Genomic DNA, 27,982 nt, shown 5'->3' on the forward strand with positions numbered 1-27,982 from the left:
ACAGACATGCAGCGCTCAGCTGAAGGAGTCATACACAGCTCCAATGGATTTACAAGCGATACGGCTATCTCTCTGAACCTTGACAAATGCATGCATTATGCATGAGTGGAAAAAGGTGACATAAGGTATATAACTGCTATATCACACATTACATTAGCCCGCTGAGTTTAAGCCTAGGCACCAGTTCGGGAGCTACTGCAAGTCTCCAGGTCTCAAGCAACTTCCCAGCAAACCAAAATTGGTTCTGTGAATGTACTTGTTCTTTAGGTCGTCCAGTCGTGCTGACGATTATAGAATGTTTATATAAAACATTCACCTGATGTTGCAAAACTGTTTTCTAGAACACATTTAATCTGTTCTATATTAAAAACAATTGTGGGGGTACTGTTACCCCTTTTTCATGATATCCAATTGGTAGTTACAGTCTTGTCCCATCACTAAAACACCCGTACGGACTCGGGAGAGGCAAAGGTCGAGAGCCACGCGTCCTCCAAAACACGACACTCCAAGCCGCACTGCTTCTTGACACATGCTTGCTAATCCCGGAAGCCAGCAGCACCAATGTGACGGAGGAAGCACCATACAGCTGGTGAACGAAGTCAGCGTGCATGCGCCCGGCGCCACAAGGTCGCGATGGGACAAGGACATCCCTGCCAGCCAAACCGTCCCCTAACCAGGACGACGCTGGGCCAATTGTGCGCCACGTCATGGGTCTCCCAGTCACGGGTGGATGCGACACAACCCGGGATCAAACCCGGATCTGTAGTGACGCCTCTAGCACTGCAATGCAGTGCTTTGGACCCATGCGCCACTTGGGAGGCCCCTAATCTGTTCTTTAAAGACTCCCAGAATGTTTCATTAGGTTGTGGGAACAGTCTGGTGGGAAAATTGTGGGGACATCACAAAATAAACTGTCCAGTTGTGCAGACAATTCTACAGTGTTTATTTTAGGGTGCACAAAACACTAACCTGATGTTACAAGAACACTTGTCATCTGTTCTTTAAAAGGTTCCAGAATGTTTCATTAAGTTGTGAGAACTGTCTGGTGAGAACATTGTGGGATATCACAAACGATATGTTCCCAGAACACAAAAACTGTCAAGTTGTGCAGATGATTCTACAATGTTTCTTTTAGGTTGCAAAAAACATTCACCTGATGTTTCAAGAATGTTCCCAGAACACATTTTGTCTGTTCTTTAAAGGTTCCCAGAACATGTAATTAGGTTGTGGGAACAGTGTGTACATTACAAGTGATAGGTTCCCAAAACACAAAATCTGCTCAGTTTTGATGACATTCATACAATGTTTAAGTTAGTTTGCAAAGGACATTCATATAATGTCATCCCCCTCTTCAAAGGGGGAGACACTCTAGACCCAAACTGTTATAGACCTATATCCATCCTGCCCTGCCTTTCTAAAATCTTCGAAAGCCAAGTTAATAAACAGATCCCCGACCATTTCGAATCCCACCATACCTTCTCCACTATGCAATCTGGTTTCCGAGCTGGTCATGGGTGCACCTCAGCCACGCTCAAGGTCCTAAACAATATCATAACCGCCATCGATAAAAAAACAGTACTGTGCAGCCGTCTTCATCGACCTGGCCAAGGCTTTCGACTCTGTCAATCACCGCATTCTTATCGGCAGACTCAATAGCCTTGGTTTCTCAAATGACTGCCTCGCCTGGTTCACCAACTACTTCTCAGACAGAGTTCAGTGTGTCAAATCGGAGGGCCTGTGTCCGGACCTCTGGCAGTCTCTATGGGGGCGACACAGGGTTCAATTCTCGGGCCGACTCTTTTCTCTGTATAGATCAATGATGTCGCTCTTGCTGCTGGTGATTCTCTGATCCACCTCTACGCAGACGACACCATTCTGTATACATCTGGCCCTTCTTTTGACACTGTGCTAACAAACCTCCAAACAAGCTTAAATGATATACAACACTCCTTCCGTGGCCTCCAACTGCTTTTAAATGCTAGTAAAACTAAGTGCATGCTCTTCAACCAATTGCTTCCCGCACCCTTCCGTCCCACTAGCATCACTACTCTGGACAGTTCTGACACTACAAATACCTAGGTGTCTGGCTAGACTGTAAACTCTCCTTCCAGACTTAAGCATCTCCAATCCAAAATTAAATCTAGAATCGGCTTCCTACTTCGCAACAAAGCCTCCTTCACTCATGCCGCCAAACATACCCTCGTAAAACTGACTATCCTACCGATCCTTGACATCAGCGATGTAACTTACAAAACAGCCTCCAACACGCTACTCAGCAAACTGGATGTAGTCTATCATAGTGCCATCCATTTTGTCACCAAAGCCTCATATACCACTGCAACCTGTATGCTCTCGTTGGCTGGCCCTCACTACATATCCGTTGCCAAACCCACTGGCTCCAGGTCATCTATGTCTTTGCTAGGTAAAGCCCCGCCTTATCTCAGCTCACTGGTCACCATAGCAACACCCACCCATAGCACACGCTCCAGCAGGTATATTTCACTGGTCATCCCCAAAGCCAACACTTCCTTTGGCCGCCTTTCCTTCCAGTTCTCTGCTGCCAATGACTGGAATGAATTGCAAAAATCTCTGAAGCTGGAGACTTATATCTCCCTCTCTAACTTTAAGCATTAGCTGTCAGAACAGCTTACCGATCCCTGTACCTGTACACAGCCAATCTGTAAATAGCACACCCAACTACCTCATCCTCATATTATTACTTACCGTCTTGCTCTTTTGCACCCCAGTATCTATACTTGCACATCATCGTCTGCACATCTATCACTCAAGTATTAATGCTAAATTGTAATTATTTTTGCCTCTATGGCCTATTTATTGCCTACCTCCTTACTCGTCTACATTTGCACACACTTGTTCTCAACTGGCCTACCTGGTTAAATAAAGGTTAAATAAAAAAGAATACAAAACGTTGACAGAACACCTGGTCTAAGTTCTTTAAAGGTTCCCATAACATTTAATTATGTTATGGGAGTTTAGGATGTTAAAATAATATTCTTGTGATATTCACATAGGTTGCACAATGTTCAACAATATCTCAAATAGTCTGTATTTATGTTGTTTATAGCATCCATTCATATTCACGCAATGTACAATTAACCTTGTCTTGGAGGTCCTCAGAACATCTCAAAAACATTTAGTTAATGTTATATTTAAGTTTGACCGACTATTACTATAACATTCTCAGCATAGAAATGTGTATCTCCTTAAAGCATACTCTGCCAAAAGAGAGGATGTCTTTATTTCATCCAGATTTATAAATCCAGTCAGAAATGCAAATTTAGACTACCTGTAAAAATGTTTAACATTGTGTAAAAGTTGACTGCTAAAAAACACCTAATATACATCCAACTTTGAGACACTTGATATGGTCGCCCCTGTCTTATTTTTCATTATCTGAAAAGTACCTTGTAAATATGGGCCCAGAAGTATGCAGCATATAAAGACGATGGGTGAGTGATGGTGAATAACCCACTTACCAGTATTTCCCTGGGTTAGTTATGTAGAAGGCTAAAAAAAGAAGAATGGAATTCCTGATGTTACAGCCTGAATTTAAAATTTAAAATGGATTAAATTGCGATTTTGTGTTACTGGCCTACACACAATACTCCATAATGTGAAAGTGGAATTATGTTTTATAGAAATGTTTACAAATGAATACAAAGTTTAAGAGCTGAAATGTCTTGAGTCAATAAGTATTCAACCCCTTTGTTATGGCAAGTCTAAAGTTCAGGAGTAAAAATTTGCTTAACAAGTCACATAATAAGTTGCATGGACTCTGTGTGCAATAATAGTTTTTAACCATGATTTGTGAATGTCTACCTAATCTCTGTACCCCACAATTAGCTGTAAGGTTACTCAGTCAAACAGTGAATTTCAAATACGGAGGTTTCCTATTGGTAGATGGGTAAAAATAAAAAAGCACACATTGAATATCCCTTTGATGAAGTTACACCCAGTCTCTACAAAGATACAGGCGTCCTTCCTAATTCAGGTGCCGGAGAGGAAGGAAACTGTTCAAAGATTTCATCATGAGGCCAATGTTGACTTTAAAACAGTTGCAGAGTTTAAGGGTTGTGATAGGAGAAAACTGAGGATGGATCAACAACATTGTAGTTACTTCACAATACTAGCCTAAATGACAGAGTGAAAAGAAGGAAATCTGTACAGAATAAAAATATTCAAAAACATGCATCCTGTTTGCAGTAAGGCAATAAAGTAAAAAACACAAAAAATGTGGCAAGGAAATTAACTTTTTGTCCTGAATACAAAGCTTTATGCTTCGGGCAAATCCAACACAACACATTACTGAATGCCACTCTTCATAATTTCAAGCATGGTGGTGGCTGCATCATGTTATGGGTATGCTTGTCATTGGTAAGGGAGTTTTTTTAGGATAAAAATAAACAGAATAGAGCTAAGCACAGGCAAAATCAGAGAGGAAAACCTGGTTCAGTTTACTTTCCAACAGACACCTTTCAGCAGGACAATAACATAAAACACAAGGCCAAATATACATTGAAGTTGCTTACCAAGACTAAATTGAATGTTCCTGTGTGGCCTAGTTACAGGTTTGACTTAAATAGGCTTGAAAATCTATGGAAAAACTTAAATGGCTGTCTAGCAATGATTAGCAAACAACTTGACAGAGCTTGAAGAAGTTTTTCAAGAATGTGAAAATATTGTACAATCCAGGTGTGCAAAGCTCTTAGAGACTTACTCTACCCAGAAAGACTCACAGCTGTAATCACTGCCAAAGGTGATTCTAACATGTATTGACTCAGGGGTGTTAATACCAATGTAGATGAGATATTTCTGTATTTCATTTTAAATACGTTTGCAAAAATTTATAAAAACATGTTTTCACTTTGTCATTATCGGGTATTGTGTGGAGATTGGTGAGAGAGAAAAACATATTTAATCCATTTCTAATTCAGGCTGTAACACAACAATATCTGGAAAAGGTCAAGGGGTATGAATACTTTCTGAAGGCACTGTAATTTAATGCTCTGGGAACCTTTAAAGAACTCAGAAAGGCTGTTCTATCAAAATTCTTGCAACTTCAAAGGAATGTTTTGTGCATCCTGATTGTGAATGTTAGGAGAACATTCCAAGGATATTTCATTTAAGAGATAAAACAAATAAAATAAAAATGTTCATTATCAAAAACATTATTGCTATGTTTTTGTGATGTTATCATCCAACTGTTAGAAAATACCCTATCTAGAACTTAATGGGAATCTTAGCTAATGTTCTGGGAATGTTCCCGTTTTGCTGGGTTATCATACATATACAGTGGGTGTACAAAATATTAAGGACACCATCCTAATATTGAGTTGCATCCCCCCTCCCCCAGCCTCAATTTGTTGGGGCATGAACTCTACTAGGTGTCGAAAGCATTCCACAGGGATGCTGGCCTACAGTATGTTGACTCCGTTGCTTCCCACAGTTGTGTCAAGTTGGCTGAATGTCCTTTGGGTGGTGGATCATTCTTGATACACTCGGGAAACTGTTGAGCTTGAAAAATGCAGCAGTGTTGCAGTTCTTGACACAAACCGGGGCGCCTGGAGCCTACCACCACACCCCGTTCAAAGGCGCTTAAATCTTTCGTCTTGCCCATTCACCTTCTGAATGGCACACATACACAATCCATGTCTCAATTGTCTCAAGGCTTAAAACTCCTTCTTTAACCCATCTCTTCCCCTTCATCTACACTCAGTGTGTGTGTTATCAGTGCTGACAGCAAGACATGTTGTTTTAAATATTTCAGACCTAATTCTGTTGCAGTGACCCTGTCATAGCCAGATGAAAAACGGTGTTAATGTCTGGATTAAAGTCAAAGGGGTGAGTGATGGCCAGAGTAGATGCCCTGTAAACACATACAGCAGACAGATCTGGGTTCAGATCTAGGTCTGACAACATATACTGTACACCCATTCCCTTGCCTGAGAAGACAGTGACTTGAGGCAGATGTGGAAAAGAGAATAGGAGGGATGCAGACCATAAATTCAAAACACATGTGCCCAAGAATAGAGAAGTTGTTAGTGATGGAGGAGAAGTATAGTAGAGGACAGGGAGAGGAAGGATTCACAGAGGATTAACCCTGAGCCTCACATCAATAATAATAAGAATAATGTTATTTTTCTGAGGGCAATCCTCTATGGAACCTCTGCTTAGAGTAAATGAGCCATATAGCCTAGTGATTGAAAACAGATACGTGTCATATCTGTCCTTGGAATGGAGAAATAATATCACTTTAATGCTGACAATTGTATTTAGAGATTGACGGGATTTGTTTAAGAAAGATGTGGACAGTTTATCTGAATGGATTGAAAATGGTGGTATCATATCTTATGGTTTAAGTCTTTTATGTTGTTATTTCGTTTTATATTCAGCGTAGTGCATGACATGTCTGCTGCGTGTGTCTGCTAACATTGTCCACTATAACTATTGAACAACTGAAATCTAAACATGAAGAATTAACATCAGGGTTTATAAGAGATTATACAAAAGACGGATTTAATGTCTGGGTTTGCCCAGTTGCATACACATACCAATTAACTTTATATGTAAAAAAATAAATAATAATTAACAGGCCTGCAATGCTTGGGTGGGGAAAATATTTTCTAGATTATTTAAATGATTTGTGCCCTCAAGAAGGGTATAATATTGCAACAAATGTAAATACTGTTTTTTTTCTATAAATTGTCAAATATAATTTATGAATAAAATACCTTTGCTAAGTGTCACTCGGGAATATTATAAAAAAAATTAATTGGCAAAAGTAACCATCTTAACACTTTCACATATATCACTAAAGCCTGACTAAAAGATCACAACCCCATCACGTCAAAATCCCAGTAATGACAAAAACATCCCATAACAAAAGCAGCGTGAGCTGTAGCACTATTTGTTTGTTGTGTGCAGTTAGCCAGCCTGAGCCAGCGCCTGCCTGCTGAGAGTGTGATTATGGGTGGCCTGCCTGGTCCAGGCCGGCCTGCCTGTTTGTGAGGGCTGTCTTGGACAGTAATGGTTCACTGCTTCTATTGGATTATGAGAGGGATTTTAAACTGGTACTAAGCCGCAGGGCTGTAGACAGCCTGCGGAGCGCAGGAGCTGTGTGTTTGGGCATGTGTATATAGGGGTGTGTGTTTGTGGGTGTGTGTGTGCATGTGTGTGTTTGTGTGTCCTCAGCAGTCAGCTTGTCTCTACTGTTTTCCATTGTCTGTGGCCAGAGGTGGAGGGAGGCACAGCATCTGAAATATGAACCTATTCTGCTTCTCTCTGGTAAGACACACGCTTTAATGAACCTTCTCTTTCTTGTGTTTTTTATTCTTTTTTTGGTGTCTCAAAAACTCTACATCTCAGACAGGGTTGTGGATGTTTACTTCCTGAATTGAATTAATTAAAATGGAATTGACCACATTCCTGTCGCCAGGACAGACTGTCTTGTCTCTGCGTTCCCTGTCCAGTCCCTCTCATAATCTGGCAGACTGCTCAATCAGGGAAAGGATTGGTAGCACAGAGATGTTATTGCTGTTGACAGGGATCTGACATGGACTCTCTCAGAAGGAGACATAAAGGAGATTGAGGTTTCAGTCGTACTATGCTTTAGGAAGTTATCGAAAGACATTTGTGTATTGTAGTTGTTTGTCACGTCGGGTTTTAGAGCAGACAGATAATTTTAATAGGAGGATTCAATGTTCTGAATTGATGAAGCGGCAAATGTTTTATTAATTGGTCCTAAAATACAATGTTTCTTTGACAAAGTAGGTTTCTATTCAAATACATACTTTTAGAGGTTGACAAAGAGTCAAGCAAGACAGTATGATGCTTTTGTATTTAACATTTCCTTTGTAATGTAACTTGAACTTTGAAGAAAAGTTTAAAATAGTATTCTTTGAATACTGTTGAGGGGGGTTATGAAAGTGGTTAGGACACAGTTAGAGTCCATTTTCCCTATATACATCCTGGATGAGTCTCCCAAAACTGGTTAGAAACCTGTAACAATAGCCCACATTTAAGAAAAAAAAAAGCCTTACATTTTTTTATAGAATGGACATTAGATGTAACATTTAAAATACCTTTAAAAATAAGAAAAAGTTCATGTTTTTTGCATAAATGTTTTTAGCCTGTTTGGGATTACTGGGTGAATGTGGTCGACATGGAGCTCCTTAGAACAGATCACGGATCACCAGGTTATGTAGAGAGGAACATGTCCTATTCATGGATTAGGCCAAAGTAATCACCCCAGAGTCAACATTTAATCCCCTATGCTCACTGTGTAAAGTGTCAATGCAGCTACTTCATTTGTTGTTGGCATGTTATGTACACTACACACTTCAGGACTTGACTTTTACAGCAGGTCTGACTGTAACCCAAGGTAGGATTTAAGACACAGGTAACTGGGTTGGTTTAGCACACCATAGGGATTCAGAACAGACTTTAGGGGTTTCCGAGACTAACCAACCCCGAATATGAATACAAAAATTATAGTACTAGAGCAGTGCTCAAACACACTCAAGGGTCAAAGGTCAGAAGGACCGTGTCTTACTGTGTGCCATACTGTAATCAGATGTATTTTATCAAGTCTCCTAACCTGACCTGGCTAGCCGCATTCCCCCTGATTGGGAGACTCCAGCATGTCATTCCTATCCAAATAACACTTATAGAACTTGCAACTAGACAGTGAACTTGGTGAAATGGCTTGTGTGTTAAGATCAGAAAGAAAAAGTGTGCCACTGCAACTTAAAGATTTGGCTGTTTTCTATCATCACCTCATGCTTATGACAACCAATATAACACAGTAACAAGTCACGAAACTTGGCAAAGCGTGAATTTTGACCATTGAGTACATAAACAATACCCTATGGAATAGTCTATTGAGAACACAGGGGTTCTCAAATTGGGGTCCGCCGAGGGGGTCTGCAGCCAGATCTCAAAACATACAAAATATAAAAATAAATTCAATAATGAACATTATCATTTTTTTTACATTAATATCACTAACAACAGATATAACGAATTCTGGCCAAGGGATCTATGGAATACATTTAGAGGGTGTAATACAATACAATACAATACAATGAAATATAATTAATCTATAATGTATCTTCATAACCCTGGGTAACATGGGCCTGGGAAGCTCACAGGGATATTGGTATCCATAGTACTCCATTATTCATTTTTCAACTTAATACTTCTTGTATTCCCCCAAAAAGTTTTATTTACTTTTTGTTTTACATAAATACACTGTAATTTAAGCTTTAAAATGGCAAAATGTGTAGAATCGCAGGATATAATCTTTAAAGCTGAAACAACAAAACATCTCTCTGCAAAATTCTCTCTCTGATGCAAAGAGGTGGGCCTTTAAAATGTTACTTCCCAAGGCCCGAAACTTGGTTTGTTCGGCCATGCACTGCCGAAGTCATAGTAAAACTCCTTGTATGCTATTTTTCTTTCACTTGAGTTATGAGAGGGTCCCTGATGAATTTGCTATCACAAAAGACGTCCCCGACTCCGAAAAGTTTGAGAATTACAGCAGGGATTCTTATACTGTTTTATGTCTTATATACTGTTTTATGTCTTTCCTGTCCCTGATCATGTTGCTCTCTTTCCTCTGGTCTAGGAGGGCTCGACGGACAGCCTGTATGAGCCTGCTCTCAACAAACACCCAGTCATCCAAGAAGACAGTTGTAGAGTTCCCAGTCGACACAACAGCCGACACAGCAGCCCTTCTCTGAGGGACAGGGCCAAGTGGAGAGGCTCAGATCCATGTATACCCACAGTGAGTTCTACCAAATATTTAACAAAATATCAATACACTAACTAATGTACTCCCTAACCCTAGAAAATTGTTGCACATCAACACAGTTTCAGTTTCTAGATTGAGCATTTATAGATAATCTATAGGTGACTATCCAGATAAAGTGGGACCTAAAGTAGACCTCATACCTCATATCAGGCCAACAGATTCCAACACACTGATGTTAGTCTCCAACAATAACAAACCAGTCAGACACTGCTGGTGACCTGTGACTGCAATCTGCTGCTGAAACTTCAGGTCATTGGATGGGTGCCTGAAGACCAACTTTTCTGTGTAAGCCTATATCAGTCTCTAAGTTTAATCAGGGTATTTGGAGATGGCCTACTTGTGCTATACATTATGTGTGCCAGTTCAATGCAGTGTTACATTACATTTATTTTCTTCCCAGGAGCTGTCCGAGGCTCACAAATCCCATTTGAAAAAGAAGAAGAGAAGGTATGGAAGTTTGTATTGTTTACGGCTGTCAGTCAATAAATGCTTTGGTTAAAGAAAGAGTGAGGGGCTTAGTTAACCCCTGAAATGGATACTAAGGCGTGCTGCTTACTGTATACCTCAAGGAGATAATGAGTTAATCAGGAGTTCTCAGCAGGTCCACCGTTAATGTTGCTGTCCTTTCATGGTGGCCTTCACTCTCTAAGCTTCCAGGGAGCTGTCTGTTTGGACCTTGGTCCATTGCTCAAGTCCATTAGAGGGCACCTATTCCATAATTTTCATATCGGAACAAGGTCATAGTTCATAGTCTGCTTTGACCGAGGATGGGATTTTTGTAAATGAAAAAGTTCAAGGGGGTTCCTAGGGATGTTTATTTGTAATGTTATTTCAAGCAATTACACACTGAAAGCTGTCTTTTTCTATATATTTGACAAATTACAAGCAGTCTACCTGATCTCCTTCATGTAATTCTACTGTAGTAAACAATTAAAGATGGAACTCTTTTCTTAAAGATGTACTTCTCTCCAAAGATCCACAAACAAATTGGCAAGCCTAGTCCATTTACTGACGTAGGTGGAACATAAAACATGTTTTCAGTTGTAAACATGGAGCCTATAGCTAGCCTGTGGTTGTGTTTAACTATGATATTAGATCAATGGTGTGTATTAGGTGTTATGGTGCAATTTCATGAGAGTTGGGTGGGATTAGGATTAGATTAATTGGGACAAGAGTTGGGATTTATAATATTCTTTCCCATTTACATTTATTGCATGTATTCATTTATTGCATGTAAGTCTAAAATGTAAGATAAAGGATGTGATTTATAGCCACATTCACAGAATGTTGTTGGAAATACAGTACCTTGGATTTGGATTTCCCAGAATTTTTATTTAGGCTAGTGGTCTATTGTAAAGTGGTTGTTCCACTGGATATCATAAGGTGAATGCACCAATTTGTAAGTCGCTCTGGATAAGAGCGTCTGCTAAATGACGTAAATGTAAAAATGGTTTACAGAATGACACAGACCCATACTGTTCAAAACATTGCTATTGCATGCAAGGAGATGGGTCAAAATGTAGAATTGTACTGTGGAAATGACTTATGTAATTTTTGATTGTGAGTGAATCAAACAGTTGTGTTATGACAAATCTTATCAAGCACTTCATTGTTGTTGAAAGATAAAATCCAGTTAGTATTGTGTGTTTCATGTGTTCACATTGCAACCCTAGCACCAGACTTCTCCTGAGGTGTTGTTAGAGCCATAACTAATATGTCATCATCATAGACCATTAGTGACATTTAACTAATATGGTTAAACAACAACATTGACAAAATGTCTGCGTATTGAGTGAATGCTCTGCTGGAGACAACCTCAACATTGACCGGAATTTATTTTAATTTGTAATTTCAGATCACATGTACCAACAACGTCAACATCGGACAATGAAACCATAGGTTAGTACAAAAAAAATAATTGCAATACACTGATACATTTGACGTACTCAGACGTGTTTGAGTGAGCGTAAAATCACAGGCTTCTTACCAACTTTGCTTTGATCCTGCTCTCCAATTTATTTGGAGCTGTATAGTGTGCGCACAATGCTGCACTCAGTATTAGTAACCTACTTGGCCGTGCTAGACCTACTGGCTTCTGTACTCTATTTGATTTCACTTGGCTCTCTCTTAGCCTTGCTGCCACTAATATAGAGACCTTAATGGCCTCGGTTTTCTTCCCCTGACCCCTCTATTGCAGATAACACAGACACTAATGTCTACTGGCAGTCACCCAGAGAGAAGCAAGATTTTGTTCACATCAAGAATAATCACAACGAAGGTAAACGGCCAGAAACATATGTCAGCCAAAGAACATAAACCTCATGTTTCATTTAGGGTATGCTTGCTAAGGCCCGAGAGAGACACTATGTGTGTGAGACAGACTTGTAGGATTTAGTTAATGATGACAGATACAGACAGACCTACTGATGCTCCCCATGCTTTTCCAAAGTCAGTGAGGAAGGAAAAAACCTATCGCGGTGTTTTATGATGAGGGATTATGTTGAATGAGACAGCTGAATGAGAGCAAACAGGGTGTCTGTTGTTGGCTGTTAGAAACGAACTGAGGCGGGCCCAGACAGTTTCCTTTGGATTCTGGTTCATGAGGCATAGTTACAGTAGGTAACCCTACACCTGCAAATCTACAACCAAACAAGTCAAGATTGTGGTGTGTGTGTGTGTGTGTGTGTGTGTGTGTGTGTGTGTGTGCGTGTGTGTGTGTGCGTGTGTGCGTGTGTTGCTAACAACAACCTACTGAGTACCAAAGAAGTGGTCTAACCATGCATTCTTGCCTGTGGTTCCTCAGAGATGGGTCAAGGTCCTTGTCAGAGAAGTGTGCTGGCGGTAGAGGACAGAGTGGAGCAGCTGAACTCTGAAAGAAGAGAAAAAGAGCCCACAACTCAGGTAATACTATACATATCATCATCATCCTCATCATCAACCTCATCATCATCCTCATCAACTGTTGGACAAAAGATCAATTGTAGGCTAGCACGATACCACAAATTCGATTAGAGATATTGGACTTCGCTTTTCAAATGACAAAGGCAACTAGATAAACACTTTTCCCCTGAAATGAGCAGCATTAGCTTAATTTACCCAAACAGGTGAGCCCAAATCACCTGGCCTTGCTCATTTCATCAGTATAGGATATTGGGTACACATGCAATAATCTCTAGGTAAAAGTCACATTTTGAATTTCCGACAGGCTTTTTCTAAATTCTCCCCTCTAATGCCCTCCCAATCACACATAAATCTGTAAAACGTATGGCCCTTGTTTTTCACTTTCTGTTTGAGATATAATCACTTCCTGATTGAAATGCTCGATCATTTTACTAATGAATTCCCCTGACACAGAGCTTTTTGGTTGTGTAAACATTTTGGGTCATCTTGAAATACAGAGAAAGTAATCTACAGTCCCTTGATAATTAGCACTGTAGCCTACATTAGGCCTACTACAGCCGCAAATATTGAAGGACTTGGTGATGGTTGTGGTGAAGTCCACGCTAGGCTCCTATCCTCTTAGCACACTTGTGTTCTTTGTCTCTCGCCAATTCGGGTGCATTAATTGTTTTATTAAATGTGAATTATCCGTTTATCAATTCCTGCGATTGCCGCTAAATTTACCGTTAATCCCCGCCATTTCTCAATAATCTAGAACGATAGTGTTTGGATAATTTATTATTATTCACGGAATGTATTATCAGTAGGCCTGTCACATTCATTTATCGTTCTCATTCTTGGCGCGGACCCGTTTCCAGAGCTCACAAACCACGATACACTTGTGAGAAATACGTTTTGGAATATTTCATTTCATTTAAGACTTTTCTGTCAATTTCCAATTTTATTTGGAGAGCTCCATGTTTGTTTGCATGTGTCTGGTTCCTCCATCCCGCCAAAATGTTCAGTGATCGCACATAGAAATACACATGCATGTCACGTTTGGGAGCCAGTAGGTCTATTGTGAGTTGAGATACATTTGGGAATAGAGATCAATTTGTGAACAGTGATGAAATATTATGATTAAGTCTGATTTAGACGAATTTACCAACATAATGAATGATATATAAATTGTATTTTATGTAGTGCCATGTTGAACATTAGGCCTAACCCTAGTTTTCACTAAAAGCATTGAGGATATAAGTAACTCATTAAACGTGTATTGTTATTTTGTTTATGCAGGGGGTGAACTTCGAGGCCTGGAACCCAAACTATGAGCCCCCTGACATCCATCAGCAGAACACGGTGAGTGTTATTGTCAGCAGGGGCAGCCAGAGACCTCATGCCCATTGAAACTGATGGTGTACCTTAATACATTTTCAGTATTTATCTGAAAGATATACACAATAAATACAAGAAATACTCTCTTGTTTCATGCAGTGCTAAATACTGACCGTATGCTACAATAGACGACACAGTAATTGTACATTGGAGAGAAGAACAATGCACTATGGCATTAGCACAATCTCCTGTGGGACAAGCAGGCAGCAATCACTTTAGCAGCACAGTGATAATTATTAGTAATGCAGTGCAGATGGCAGAGCATGGAAATGGTAATCCCTCACCCACATGGCCCCTGAGCTCCACGCGGATCGGTCTCTCTGTGTTAGTGTGTTTGTCTGGATGTGGCACGCGGATCGGTCTGTGTGTGTTAGTGTGTTTGTCTGGATGTGGCACGCGGATCGGCTGTGTGTGTTAGTGTTTGTCTGGATGTGGCACGCGGATCGGTCTGTGTGTGTTAGTGTGTTTGTCTGGATGTGGCACGCGGATCGGTCTGTGTGTGTTAGTGTGTTTGTCTGGATGTGGCACGCGGATCGGTCTGTGTGTGTTAGTGTGTTTGTCTGGATGTGGCACGCGGATCGGTCTGTGTGTGTTAGTGTGTTAGTCGATGTGGCACGCGGATCGGTCTGTGTGTGTTAGTCTTGGTGTGTTAGTGTGGTAGTCTGGATGTGGCACGCGGATCGGTCTGTGTGTGTTAGTGTGTTTGTCTGGATGTGGCACGCGGATCGGTCTGTGTGTGTTAGTGTGTTTGTCTGGATGTGGCACGCGGATCGGTCTGTGTGTGTTAGTGTGTTTGTCTGGATGTGGCACGCGGATCGGCTGTGTGTGTTAGTCTGTGTGTTTTAGTGTGTTTGTCTGGATGTGGCACGCGGATCGGTCTGTGTGTGTTAGTGTGTTTGTCTGGATGTGGCACGTGGATCGGTCTGTGTGTGTTAGTCTGGATGTGGCACGCGGATCGGCTGTGTGTGTTTGTGTGTTAGTCTGGATGTGGTACGCGGATCGGTCTGTGTGTGTTAGTGTGTTTGTCTGGATGTGGCACGCGGATCGGTCTGTGTGTGTTAGTGTGTTTGTCTGGATGTGGCATGCGGATCGGTCTGTGTGTGTTAGTGTGTTTGTCTGGATGTGGCACGCGGATCGGTCTGTGTGTGTGTTAGTGTGTTTGTCTGGATGTGGCACGTGGATCTTTGTGTGTGTCAGGACATGTGACTTTATGTTTCTTTGTGATACCAGAAAGGATGTAGCAAGCCCTCTCTGTGCTTCTTTCTCTACATATAGTATACTCAGGAACCGGCAAGGGGAATGTGAGCACACATGGGTTATTACATGTTGTGTCCATTTATATGGTTCTTCTGTATTTGGTTCTATCTATTTGAGATTTTGGCACAATAACCATTGCTGGTGCTGGCATATATGTTTTTATTGGGCTCCCGAGTGGCGCAGCGGTCTAAGGCATTGCATCTCAGTGCTAGAGGCGTCACTACAGACACCCTGGTTCGAATCCAGGCTGTATCACAACCGGATGTGATTGGGAGTGTAGGCCGTCATTGTAAATAAGAATTTGTTCTTAACTGACTTGCCTAGTTAAATAAAGGTTACATTTAAAAATAATAAGAATTGAATGAAATGTACCTTTGCATTTTATTTTGGTGAGGTTTAAAAATGTCCCGGTCCCTCCATTCCCTCATCCCGCCAGTTGAATTACAAGTAATAGATCAACCAACGTCCTCAGGTGACTGGGAAGACACCATGTGGTACAGTTAGACCTACTGCTCTGCTGGCCAGGTTTGTCAGGGTGGTTGGGGTGAGGAAGAGGTAGGCTGTGAACTCAGGGTAGGAGACGTCAGGTGTGTGTCTGTGGCGGCGGCCATATCACAGACACTCCTCCACTTTAATCTTCTTGTTGACTCTATAACCAGAGCAAAACTAAAGACAAATAAAAATAAGACAAAAACATGGCATGTGAAGTTTTCACTTGACAACTTGAAAGTACTAGGCATTACATAATGCACACTGATATTATGGACACTGATAGCCTACCTACCTATATTATTCTGCTGCAGACTGGGGATGCGGAGGCTGACATGGCTGAATCTAAGGGAAAGCTGAAGAGGTTCCAGAGGCTAGTGAAAGTGAAGAAGGGAAGCCAGATGGGACTAGATGATGGAAAGACTGACAGCAATTGTGAGTTCTAATGGATGCACCTTGGCTCCAAATTCAAAGACAGAGCTGCCTGCCTGCTTGATACACAACAAATTCTATGAATACAAAACCCTAGAATAATAGGGGCAACTCTCGTTAACAATTGAAAGCTGATGATTTTATTATTCTTTAAAGAATAAATTACGTATCTATGAATGAATAGGACTAAAAAGCCCTTTATTTCTCTTCTTGTCCAGGTCACTTGGCAGATTCTGTGTTCAGTAACGAAAGTCCTGTCATCACCTGCATCGGGCTGGGGAAGAAGACAGAGAAGAAGTCCTCGAAGGCTGACCCACCATCGCCACAGAAGCAGCAGACTAAGGAGACCAATGGGAAAGCTGTGGAAGGACCTTGGAGCACTGGGGTTCACGACCACCACTGGGGCCTCACAGAATTCCCTCCACCCTGGGATGTCCCCTACCACACCTGCCACCGGCCCCCAGGCGAGCCTCGGAACTATGGCTTTGACTTCACCCTGCCCCGAGCAACAGCTTGGGACCGCTTTGAGAGTCTGGTCCAGGAACTGGACAGCAAACAGACGCCGCCAGTGTTCTCACACCAACGGGTCATCCGCTCGATCACAGATCTGGAAATCTCAGAATCCACGGTAAGATACGGTTTTCTTAAGGGATCATACATACAGGTCTGACAGAGGTATTGAGGGAAGCTGTGGGACTGGTGTTTCCTGAGAAATGATTGCTTTGTTGGGCACACTTTCCCCTACATAGGCAAATTTCTATTTGGTATTCATTTAACAAAGAACAAGCTTATTAAGGTAAAAGAACGGAAACTGCAATATACAGGCTTTGTGGTAATTCACCCCTTCCTGTGCTCACCAGTCGCTTGGCCACTTCCTCATAAGTAATTTTACTGGTTACAGTGAACTTTCAAAAAAACTATGAAGACAACAGTTTGTGACATAGTCTGAAAAGTCTTTCGACCTTAAACAATTGCATTTATGGCAAAAAATGAATTACTCACATTATTACAACCCCAATCCAGCAGTCATCAATGAGGCTTTCTGGGTGCACTGAGGATTATTCAGTGTCTGTAGCTTGTTGACCAGACTTTACCACCTCCCACCTAAAAGTACAACACATGCATGTCTTTCATCACAGAAAAACAGACTGTGTAGATATAGTCACATCCTGGCTGCCTTAGAGGAAATGTAGCTGCTCTGCACAACTGTTGCAGTATAGTAGGTTGTTGATATGATGATTGGTCAAATAAGCAACAGCACAGTTGTTTTTTATCAACAACAAAGAAACTGACCAGCAGTTATTCAGATTCAGCACTATGCTTCAGAGGAAAACGTCAAATGTCTCAAACAAAGACACGAAGAGCAAGACAAAACCAAAGGTGAGATGATTTAAAAGTCTGTTTTTTTTGTGTAAAATGTGCTTTTCGATTTGCTGCTGTAATAACAAAAAACAACATTTTATATGGCTGGGCATTTTGTTTAAACATTTTCTAACTTAAAAGTACTTGTTGTAATTTCAAATAAAAGGAAAAGTTCTAAAGCATATTTGCCAAACATTAGGCTGTATTACAGCAGTAACTCAGGATATTGAAAATGAAGATTCACTCAAAAGTTTGAGTTCATTATAAAAGCAATACTAGCATTTGTTGCTCTTGTTATTTGACCATTATTTCTGTTAGAAATCATTAGCTTTCCCCAGTAGGTGACAGTGACTGCAGCCGGCCAAGGTTCACGGTTCACTAACGGTCAGATGATCATTGCGGGGCCACGAGCCAGGGTTTAATGTAACAGATGTTGGATGAGAGCCTCAGAATGACCACTAAAACTAATCTAATGGGCCGCCAGTGAACAACGGACCATTGCTTTTCACACAGTCACATTTTTTATGACGTTTATGCAGATTATTATCTTTCAATTAGCATAGTGCAGATGAGCAGATGACAGGTTTAAGGGAGAACAGCAGGATGTACTAGAATAGTAAAATCCATAACAATAACGCTATTATATAACAGGAATACAACACACACAAAAAAATGTAGCACAAGAATGATATGAAATACTATAATATTCAATGTATTACATTGGATTTAGTATAAGAGAGTTACATTACATCACTTTATGGCAAACGGCCGACCATAACTGATACAAACACCACTCAGTACTCATCCATTACCATACAGCAGTACTCATAATACTCATGATATCAATAGTAGTAGTACAAAACAACAATACTACAAAGACAAGGTTTAGTTTGGCAGCTTTAGAAAATACATCTCTAGAGTTCAAACTGAACCTGCAGTTATATCATCAAATCCAATCTTAGTCAAATGCAACATAAGACACAATAAGTACAAAAAAGATTAAGAGAAATCTCATGAAATGCCATAATGGAGCCTGGTGGTACTACAGACAGTACTATGTAAATACATGACCAGAGGAACAGCCAGGTTAGATGTAATGGTTTACAAGGTATAGGCCTACTACAGACATGACTTGTTTGTATTGTGCTGCTTTGAGTTCAACATAAACACGACAGCCAGACAACATGTGTCCTGCTGTTACCATCCCAAACACGTTTTAATCTGTAAAGTTAATCTCTCATCTCACCCAGCGCTCCACCAGCTTTGGCCGATTTGACTCACTCAGACACCAACCAGACCCAGTGAAGCCAGAGGAAAATGGAGGTGCTTTGGTACGTGAAGCATCTGTCTGATTTTGTCGGCTACTTCAACAAGTAATTCCTTATAAGTGACACTGTAAACTTTCTTAATTGTTTCTATGGATGTGACGGTCTTGGAATTTTGGATTGCGGTTAATTGTCAGCCAAATGACAGTGGTCACCTTTATAGCCGTTTGAATAGCAAAAGAAATAGTAAATGTTCTCCTCTCCTCCGCTCATGACCGCATGTGCTGCCATATAAATAGAATCGAATGGGAGTCATTCAAGTCAATGATGGCATAATGGGTGGACTGGCGGCCATTGCAAGCGTACCCATAGCAGAGATAATTTAGAGAAGAGGGGAATCTCACTCGAATCGTATTAACACCAATTGTGTTCGTTTCCCATGTGTCGTCAATGGGCCACGCGGTGCATTATGGGTGATTATGGGACAAGGAGATCACTCCTTCAAGAATGGGAGTCAATTGGACGCTAAACTCAAAAAACAGCATTAGCATAAATTACTTGAACAAGAAGTACAACATTACGAATCTTTTCCGAGATGTGAAATAATTTACTTGTTCTCTGTAATATCGTAGAGCTTTGAAATCGTGACATTACGTACTTTCGAGGAAAATAGGCAGGTTTCTCGACTCATATCCACAACATGAACGCGATTGGTCGACAGTCTGCAGGGTGGGGCGTTATACGTGTCTCCATTCATTGGCCACTGGGATTCCTATCTCCTCCTTTCTAAGTATCTCTGCCCATGGGAGCAAAGCAGTAAGTGATAGCAGGAAGTGTATCCATCAATATGTGCAGTATTTTTTTTAATTTAAACTCAACTGACATTACTTAGGTGATAATGCCCAAAAAGCCGGTGTTTGGAGGATATATTGGCACGGGTGTTGGCAAACCGTGCCAATATATCCGTCAAACACCGGCTTCGAGGGCATTATCACTTTTATACAATGAGTTATATCAACATATTCAAATAATGATTCACATATTTTCATAAAAAAACATTATTTTGATGAATTTATTAATACTATTTCATCCTCCCACAAGATATAGTCCTGACATAAATTGAAGGTTGCTACCCAAGCCGACTGTTCGTTCGTTCTATTGGTTCGATTGACAGAGTAGTTAAGTCTTTTTGTTCTGTATCTATGGACGCGACCCAGTCGTTCTTTCTAAAATGTTCCATTGCCATACTGGCTGGCAACGTTCTTATAACCCTTGCTTGCTAGCTAGCCAACTACTGCTAATTTACAGTCACGTCAAACAGTGCAGCCAGAATAACAGCAAAGTAGCTGCATTTGTGTTTGTTTGAGCTGTTTTCTAGTGACATTTATTTGGATACAGCCATAACAATGAGCTAATAATGCGCGATTTCGCCTGCATAGAAAATGTGCTCTCTCGTCAAGACACTGTTGTTCAGATGAGCTAGCCATCAACACAGCTAACACAATCACTTCAAACTGAAGCTGGAAAGACTACAAACTACCTGCATTTCATTTAGTTTCACCTGTTTTCTATTGACATTTATATATCCATAAAAATGATGCCAGCTGATTCATGAGTTCGACGAGCAGAGAAAAGCTGTCTGCCTGTCTGTCTCGTCCCGACTCCCTACACCTTCATTACTATGGGACTGCTGAAGATCGAATTTCAAAATGTAAACAATGTTGCAAATGTCGAAGAGACATACAGCAAGGTTAACACAAATCTCCGCAGTTGAAAACCAAATGCTAGTCTAAAAGAAATGGGAGAAAATGTCTTGATGCTTTTTATAGTGGAGAATTGCCTGGCTGGACTGATGAGACAGTGGATTGCACAGTGAGATGGAACAGAGTAAATAGGCATTTTAATGTCATAGCTTTAGCGGGTGGTAATTTGTGGAATAAACACCGGCTGGAATGCGATTTTTTTAAACAATCATCATCCAGTATTAGATCCACCCGTTGTATAATAAAAATACATTCCATTGCATGAGCCACATAAATTAAATTAACATTCCAAACTCAGCGAAAAAAGAAACATCCTCTCACTGTCAACTGCGTTTATTTTCAGCTAATTTAACATGTGTAAATATTTGTATGAACATAAGATTCAACAACTGAGACATAAACTGAACAAGTGCCACAGACATGTGATTAAGAAACGGAATAATGTGTCCCAGAACAAAGTGGGGGTCAAAATCAAAAGTAACAGTCAGTATCTGGTGTGGCCACCAGCTGCATTAAGTACTGCAGTACATCTCCTCCTCATGGACTGCACCAGATTTGCCAGTTCTTGCTGTGAGATGTTACCCCACTCTTCCACCAAGGCACCTGCAAGTACCCGGACATTTCTGGGGGGGAATGGCCCTAGCCCTCACCCTCCGATCCAACAGGTCCCAGAGGTGCTCAATGGGATTGAGATCCGGGCTCTTTGCTAGCCATGGCAGAACACTGACATTCCTGTCTTGCAGGAAATCACATACAGAACGAGCAGTATGGCTGGTGGCATTGTCATGCTGGAGGGTAATGTCAGGATGAGCCTGCCGGAAGGGTACCACATGAGGGAGGAGGATGTCCTCCCTGTAACGCACAGCGTTGAGATTGCCTGCAATGACAAGCTCAGTCCGATGATGCTGTGACACCACCCCAGACCATGATGGACCCTCCACATCTAAATCGATCCCGCTCCAGAGTACAGGCCTCGGTGTAATGCTCAATCCTCCGACGATAAACGTGAATCCGACCATCACCCCTGGTGAGACAAAACCGTGACTTGTCAGTGAAGAGCACTTTTTTACCAGTCCTGTCTGGTCCAGTGACGGAGAGTCCAGCCTCTCTCAGCCTATTGCGGACAGTCTGAGCACTGATGGAGGGATTGTGCGTTCCTGGTGTAACTCGGGCAGTTGTTTTTGCCATCCTGTACCTGTCCCGCAGGTGTGATGTTCGGTCGTACCGATTCTATGCAGGTGTTGTTACACGTGGTCTGCCACTGCGAGGACGATCAGCTGTCCGTCCTGTCTCCCTGTAGCGCTGTTTTAGGCGTCTCACAGTACGGACATTGCAATTTATTGCCCTGGCCACATCTGCAGTCCTCATGCCTCCTTGCAGCATGCCAAAGGTACGTTCACGCAGATGAGCAGGGACCCTGGGCATCTTTCTATTGGTGTTTTTCAGAGTCAGTAGAAAGGCCTCTTTAGTGTCCTAAGTTTCATAACTGCGACCTTAATTGGTCTTAATGGCCGTTCCACAGGTGCATGTTCATTGATTAATTAATTGAACAAGCATGGGAAACAGTGTTTAAACCCTTTACAATGAAGATCTGTGAAGTTATTTGGATTTTTACGAATTATCTTTGAGAGACAGGGTCCTGAAAAAGGGGCGTTTCTTTTTTTGCTGAGTTTAAATTACCATGGAAATTATAGCATCACAATACCAGGCAGCCATTGCGAGTGTAACCATGAGTTTGCCAGTCAAATTCCCATCCCGTTCTATTCATTCTATTTCCATGTGTGCTGCTGCTGAAGTGAAGGGTGCTTTGCCTAGGCAACCAAAGACTAGTTTGCTAAAACACCTTGCTTTTGTCAGCAAGGAGCAACAAAGTTTCATCACATTGTAAAGAGTTCATGTTACCCCAGAAACCGCATGAATGCCCGGCCGTCCTGTCTTGAGATTGTTCCACAAACAAAAAAACAATGGTTTCAAATGGTTACGACGTCTGTTTTTTTTTTGGGGGGGGGGGGGGGGGGGGTTGATTCGTCTTCATCCATAATCGGCGGTTACACAGTACGGTTATTGTCCCAGCCCTAATTGTTTCAACATTAGTAGATTTGTATTTATTTTTCCAAAATAAACTGATTCATGTTTCAAGCCAGCAGGGCTGACTCATCTTTTTAAATGATGTTGCTGTATCGTAGTTTAAGCATTTCAACTATGTAACAACAAGTGTATGTTGATATGTGTGCAGTCTGCAGAGGGAGAGCAGGTTAATAGTGGTGACCAGACCAGATCAGGAGGTATAGGCAAGAAGATGAAAGCCATCTCACTGACGATGAGGAAGAGGATGGGCAGGCAGTACGCTAAAGCCCTGTCAGAGGAAATGGTGAGTGAGACGAAGCACGTTGTGGCAAACGGATCAACTGTGCTTTCTTTTCTTTATTTTTTAGTTTGAATAATTTGAAGGTAACAACATCTATTAAAACAAAATCAATATTGCACTTCAATTTTTACATTGCAATTACCATTGTACAGTTTTTCTTTACATTGCAAACAAAACCGACAACGCCCCCAACCTCAACTGTATTTTTTGACATTCAGTGTACCACAGATCTCTGATAAAAGCCAAATGTGTGAAATGAAAGTTTAACTAAAAGAAAGCTGATGTCTGAATGCAGAAGTATAGGCTGGTATTTAGGAAATGTACAGTAAGACCACACAAATTATGGGAATGGATCAAGTCCACATAAATGAACAATATAAAACCAACAGAAAAGGAACCTTGGAAGTGAATAATACAGAATGACAAAACAGTGATCATAGAGTGGTAATAGAATACAGTGATAATACAGTGCATGGCTCCTCAGGAAGTAAAGAAAGGAGGATTATAAATTATGACGAACAAGTTAGGCTAGGCTTTTAGTCCAGAGACCAACATGTCCAAACACTGGTCAGTACAGGACAAAGACTCATTAACACGTCACCTGGTAACCAAGTTATTTGCGAAGCTAAAAAGACACAACTCTTCTCTCACAAAGAGAACAAGGGAGGTACAGTCAGAGCCTACGGAGCAGGTATAGGGGGATTACACACAGCTCCTGCCTATGTCAAGTCTCAGTTATAAATGGCAAGGCAGCTCTGTGTGGATTAAGGACTCAGAGAGAGAGAGGAGAGAAGCTCCTCTGTGTTCTTGCACAAACTACCTGGGATACTGAGCCGGTTTGGCACACGGAACATCTTAGAACCCTGCCCCGACCCGGCCCTCTGATTAGTTTAGCTTTCTCTTTTCCTTCCTCCTCAACCGCCATGCTGTGAGCGGAGATGAGATGGGGAGTGACGGAGAAAAGGAGGGCAAAGAAAATAATAAAACGTGACCTGTTCTGTTGTTTTTTTACTGGTAGTGCGACGAGACGGAGAGAGATGAAGAAGGAGAAGGGGATGTTGTTTACAGTGTCCATTCATTTCCAAAAGGACACAGAAAGTCCAGTCACTCTCTGGAAAGCCTCTACAGTCTCAATAGTGGACAAAGCTCCTCCAGTAAGCACACAGCCAACACCTTACTGGATTAAACATATTCACTCTCTCTTTACTAATGCAATTTTAGTTTACTCTGCAGTTGATAAAAATCAAGTGTGTAGTTTCATCTGCTAAGGCATGTTGTTGGACCTTGATTTACCCAACAAAGGATGCCTGACAAACATAATCACAGTCAAAAGTCTAAACGGTCAATATTTATTTCACCGCCATAACCATCAAACTGTAACTTAATATTATAATTGTTAAGTAGACTACTGTTAGACCAGCATCAATCATAGGAGGCTGCTGAGGGGAGGACGGCTCATAATAATGGCCGGAACGGTGCGAATGGAATGGCATCAAACACCTGACAACCATGTGTTTAATGGATTTGATACCATTCCCCTAATTCCGCTCCAGCTATTACCACAGGCCTGTCCTCCGCAATTAAGGTGCCACCAACCTCCTGTGAAATCAACCACATTAAGGAGTAAAAAAACGACCTCGCTATGTAGCATGATGTATAACAACACCCACAATGCTCACCATAACACATTCGGCCCTGTGTTTGTAAAGGTTGTTGTGAAGCTAACATGATGTCTGTCTCCTACCAATCCATCTGTGTTGTGCCCTAGGTGGGGTTACCAGTGGGTCAGATGGCTCCAGTAACAGAGACAGTCTGAGGCTGGATGAGGAGCTGCCCCTTTCCTACACAGGCCAGTTCTGTGGTAGAGCCCGGGTCCACACTGACTTTGTCCCCAGTCCCTACGACACTGAATCACTCAAACTTAAGGTAACCTACCTGACTGAACCACCTGACTGAATTGTCAAACCTGTCCTTCAGCACATCCTCGTGGACTTTTAAGCAGTTGAGATAGAGCCAATGTCTTGCAAAGTAGCTTGTGAAGACCTAATACATGCATTGCTCAAGTAAAATGCCAATTTCTTCTTTCAGGTAGGGGATGTGATTGAGATCATCAGCAAGCCTCCTATGGGGATATGGACAGGCATGCTGAACAACAAGGTGGGAAACTTTAAGTTTATCTACGTAGACCTCATAGTAGAGAAGGTTCCTGAACCGCCTCAGAAGATGACACACAGGAGGAGCAGGAGACCCCGGCCCAAAACGCTACAGGAACTCCTAGAGCGCCTCAATTTGGAGGTAAACTGACTCTCTCTCCTTGTCTCTCTCTCTCACTCTCTTCTCTGTCTCTCTCCTCAAACCTGCTGTCACAAACAATCGCTCTCAAACAAATTTGTTTCCTGCATTCTTAAAAAAAACTATAAATTGCATCTTTAGAGAACCATACATTTCTGATGTCAACACAGTGATGAGACAGGATTGAGATGTTTTTATTGTAACATGATGGCTTGCTTACCGATTGGTATTGTTTTTCTGTGTTGTAGGAGTATGCCTCCTCCCTGCTCCTTAATGGGTACCAGACAGTAGATGACCTGAGGGAGCTGAAGGAGCAGCATCTGGTGGAACTCAATGTGACTGATTCTGAACACAGACATCGTCTGATGGCTGCCGTCGATTGCCTCCAAGAACCCCAAAGTGAGTCAGGGCAGTCTTTTCCCTACTTTGATTTCCAGGTGGGATGCAAAGGCACTTAAGACAACACCTGGGCCTTCTGGCATCAACATTGCCAATTTAAACCAATAACAATCCAAACACTTTTATGTGAGGCGCTCCAGAGTTGCTAGTTCTGACAAAAACAGTAGGTGTGGAGGAGATCATAATTCCCTCTAAGCATATGTACTGTATTTAGATTGCCAAAGGCCTGGTTTTAGATGTCAAGCGTATAAGGAAGGGTATACCGTCAGCGGAGGAAGTGCTGTATCAGGGCCATGGTATCATGGACACAGATAAAGAGGCTATTGATAACTGGATAACCACCACTTACAGCACAGAGAACACAACAGGACAGTTACCACACATAGTTCAATACAGTCACAACCAATTATTCAGGACAGTTACCACACACGGTTCAAAAGAGTTACAATAAACAATTCAGGACAGTTACAGCAAACAGCTCACGACAGTTAGCAATCACAGTTTAAAACAATTATAACAATACTGCTAAATTGGCAAACTGTCTATTATAACGAAGTAATATCACTGCAAGAAGTGAACTTCAGAATCCAACATTAATTGAGTGCATCTCAGTGAGTGTAAATAACAGGGTATCAGCCATCTTGTCCTGGCCATAGCTAGATAAAGAAGATGTGTTACACTGCTAATACCTTAAGAGTCAGTTGCTAGGACATGAAAGGAAAGGCTGAGTGGTAGTCAAGAAACATAACATTGAGTGATGTAAGACAAGATAAACTACTAACAGGAAATGTCATTTTCAGAAGCCACTGTGGTTTGGGTGTTGCACTAGCCCATATATCTTGTTTTTCAATCTCATGCAAACACTTTGGATCTTTTGAAATTCACTTTTAGCTGCAGTAACCAAAAGTAACAAGGGCTCAGACTCAGAGATTCAACAGCCTACATAAAAATTGAAACATACCAGCTGCAATAGACATACTATTTCAGTGCTTGAGAGAAAAGGGAAACTATAAAAAAAAAGTTATTTCTGCAACTCTGATATTGTGGGAGCATATCAGATTTGTGGACATAACATTTAAATAGACCACTATAAGCTCTCTAAGCCCCCATGTCTGTTCCATTCCAGGTGATGGTCAGGAGGGAGAGTTAAACCAGGAAGCCAAGTCCCCAACTGAGAGTATTAAAGCTGACCTGAACTGCCCCAGAGATTCTGGCTGCTACATGCCTTCTGACTGCTCAGACAACAGCAAGGAGGAGACAGACATCCATGTGCCAGCACTGAACCATCATCCTCCCATGGCTCAGACCTAACCGCCACCAGCAGATAGACACCCCTAAGGGCCTTTCAGAAAAATGATCGATGTGGATCCATGCAACAATTGTCTCATGCGAAAGACCCTTTACGTAGGACAAGAGCACTCCTCTTTGCTTTCATACTGCATTCAGTATCAGTAGCCTATGTGGCTGGCATTGCGGTTGTTATGCATGTACCCACTATTTCCACGTAATTTCAACCCAAAAAAATCTGTGATGACGGTGAATCAACTTTTAACCTAAATCCAATGACAATGTTGATTTCACGTTAAATTCACCTTAGTTGGCAACTCAACCTAATGTAAATCAAAACTAGACGTTGAACTGATGTCTGTGCCTAGTCGCCATCTACTGTACACCAAAGGCAGACCAGGCATTTCCTGAGTTGGCTTGGGTGCTGGTTTGTAATTGTTGATGATGTATCCCAAGCCTTTACAGTTATTCCTCAAGTCTCGTGAGTCATCCTGTCATTGGACCTGTGAAATCATTGCAGTAGGCTAGGCTTTGTTTTTAGCACAATGTGCAATGTCAGCATTACTGTGTGTGGGTGTACAGTACATTTTCAGAGGTGCATGTGGAAGAGGGAGATATTAAGAGGGTTTAAAGCATTTTTCTACTGTATCTCAGATTTATGATATTATTGAACATTTTGTTAAAGTGATTTGAGAGTCAGCAGCTTACTGACAGTTTTTTGAAAGCTCTCCTTCATTCTAGCAATTGTTTTACCAATGTATTAATGAAACGACTATGAAATGCAATATTTTTCCAAAAATAAAGTATTATAATTTTCTGCAGCTGTTAAATCATTTCTGGTGAGAATGGCACAAGGGGATACATTGTTTTTCTTCTGAATTGTCATCAGGAAGAACAACCAGCAGATGTACCAATATAGGCCTACAATTGGTTGGTAAAAATTCTTCATAATACAGTC

The 27,982-nt window shown here is 41.4% G+C and overlaps 2 protein-coding genes and 1 long non-coding RNA gene across 3 annotated transcripts; 2 read left to right on the forward strand and 1 right to left on the reverse strand.

The window, feature by feature from the left end:
• The first annotated feature begins 7,007 nt into the window (after window positions 1-7,007).
• LOC115154369 (uncharacterized) lies at window positions 7,008-17,297 on the forward strand. Its single transcript, XM_029700535.1, has 9 exons — window positions 7,008-7,305; window positions 9,647-9,805; window positions 10,233-10,279; window positions 11,688-11,731; window positions 12,030-12,110; window positions 12,636-12,733; window positions 14,012-14,074; window positions 16,171-16,291; window positions 16,507-17,297. Exons 1-9 carry the CDS (start codon window positions 7,282-7,284, stop codon window positions 16,956-16,958), a joined length of 1,089 nt encoding a protein of 362 aa, XP_029556395.1. The 5' UTR covers window positions 7,008-7,281; the 3' UTR covers window positions 16,959-17,297.
• On the reverse strand, window positions 12,126-17,351 carry LOC115154370 (uncharacterized). Its single transcript, XR_003867879.1, has 4 exons — window positions 17,291-17,351; window positions 16,152-16,230; window positions 15,740-16,033; window positions 12,126-12,701 (listed from the first exon to the last, which is right to left on the reverse strand). It is a non-coding gene; the product is annotated as an uncharacterized LOC115154370 (long non-coding RNA).
• A 95-nt stretch (window positions 17,352-17,446) lies between these two features.
• samsn1b (SAM domain, SH3 domain and nuclear localisation signals 1b) lies at window positions 17,447-27,845 on the forward strand. Its single transcript, XM_029700534.1, has 8 exons — window positions 17,447-17,668; window positions 18,901-18,981; window positions 22,915-23,049; window positions 24,065-24,200; window positions 24,815-24,972; window positions 25,135-25,341; window positions 25,587-25,737; window positions 26,864-27,845. The coding sequence occupies exons 1-8, from the start codon at window positions 17,606-17,608 to the stop codon at window positions 27,046-27,048; spliced, it is 1,116 nt and encodes a 371-aa protein (XP_029556394.1). The 5' UTR covers window positions 17,447-17,605; the 3' UTR covers window positions 27,049-27,845.
• The last annotated feature ends 137 nt before the right edge of the window (window positions 27,846-27,982 follow it).

This window comes from Salmo trutta, chromosome 19 (assembly GCF_901001165.1).
Source record: "Salmo trutta chromosome 19, fSalTru1.1, whole genome shotgun sequence".
NCBI lineage: Eukaryota > Metazoa > Chordata > Actinopteri > Salmoniformes > Salmonidae > Salmo > Salmo trutta.

Coding starts and splice junctions, on each gene's coding strand:
- LOC115154369 (XM_029700535.1), top strand. CDS start 7,282: ATGAACCTATTCTGCTTCTCTCTG. Junction 9,806..10,232: donor CAGATCCATGTATACCCACA/GTGAGTTCTACC, acceptor TTTTCTTCCCAG/GAGCTGTCCGAGGCTCACAA. Junction 10,280..11,687: donor TTGAAAAAGAAGAAGAGAAG/GTATGGAAGTTT, acceptor TTGTAATTTCAG/ATCACATGTACCAACAACGT.
- samsn1b (XM_029700534.1), top strand. CDS start 17,606: ATGCTTCAGAGGAAAACGTCAAATGTCTCAAACAAAGACACGAAGAGC. Junction 18,982..22,914: donor AGGAAAATGGAGGTGCTTTG/GTACGTGAAGCA, acceptor ATATGTGTGCAG/TCTGCAGAGGGAGAGCAGGT. Junction 24,973..25,134: donor CTGAATCACTCAAACTTAAG/GTAACCTACCTG, acceptor TTCTTCTTTCAG/GTAGGGGATGTGATTGAGAT.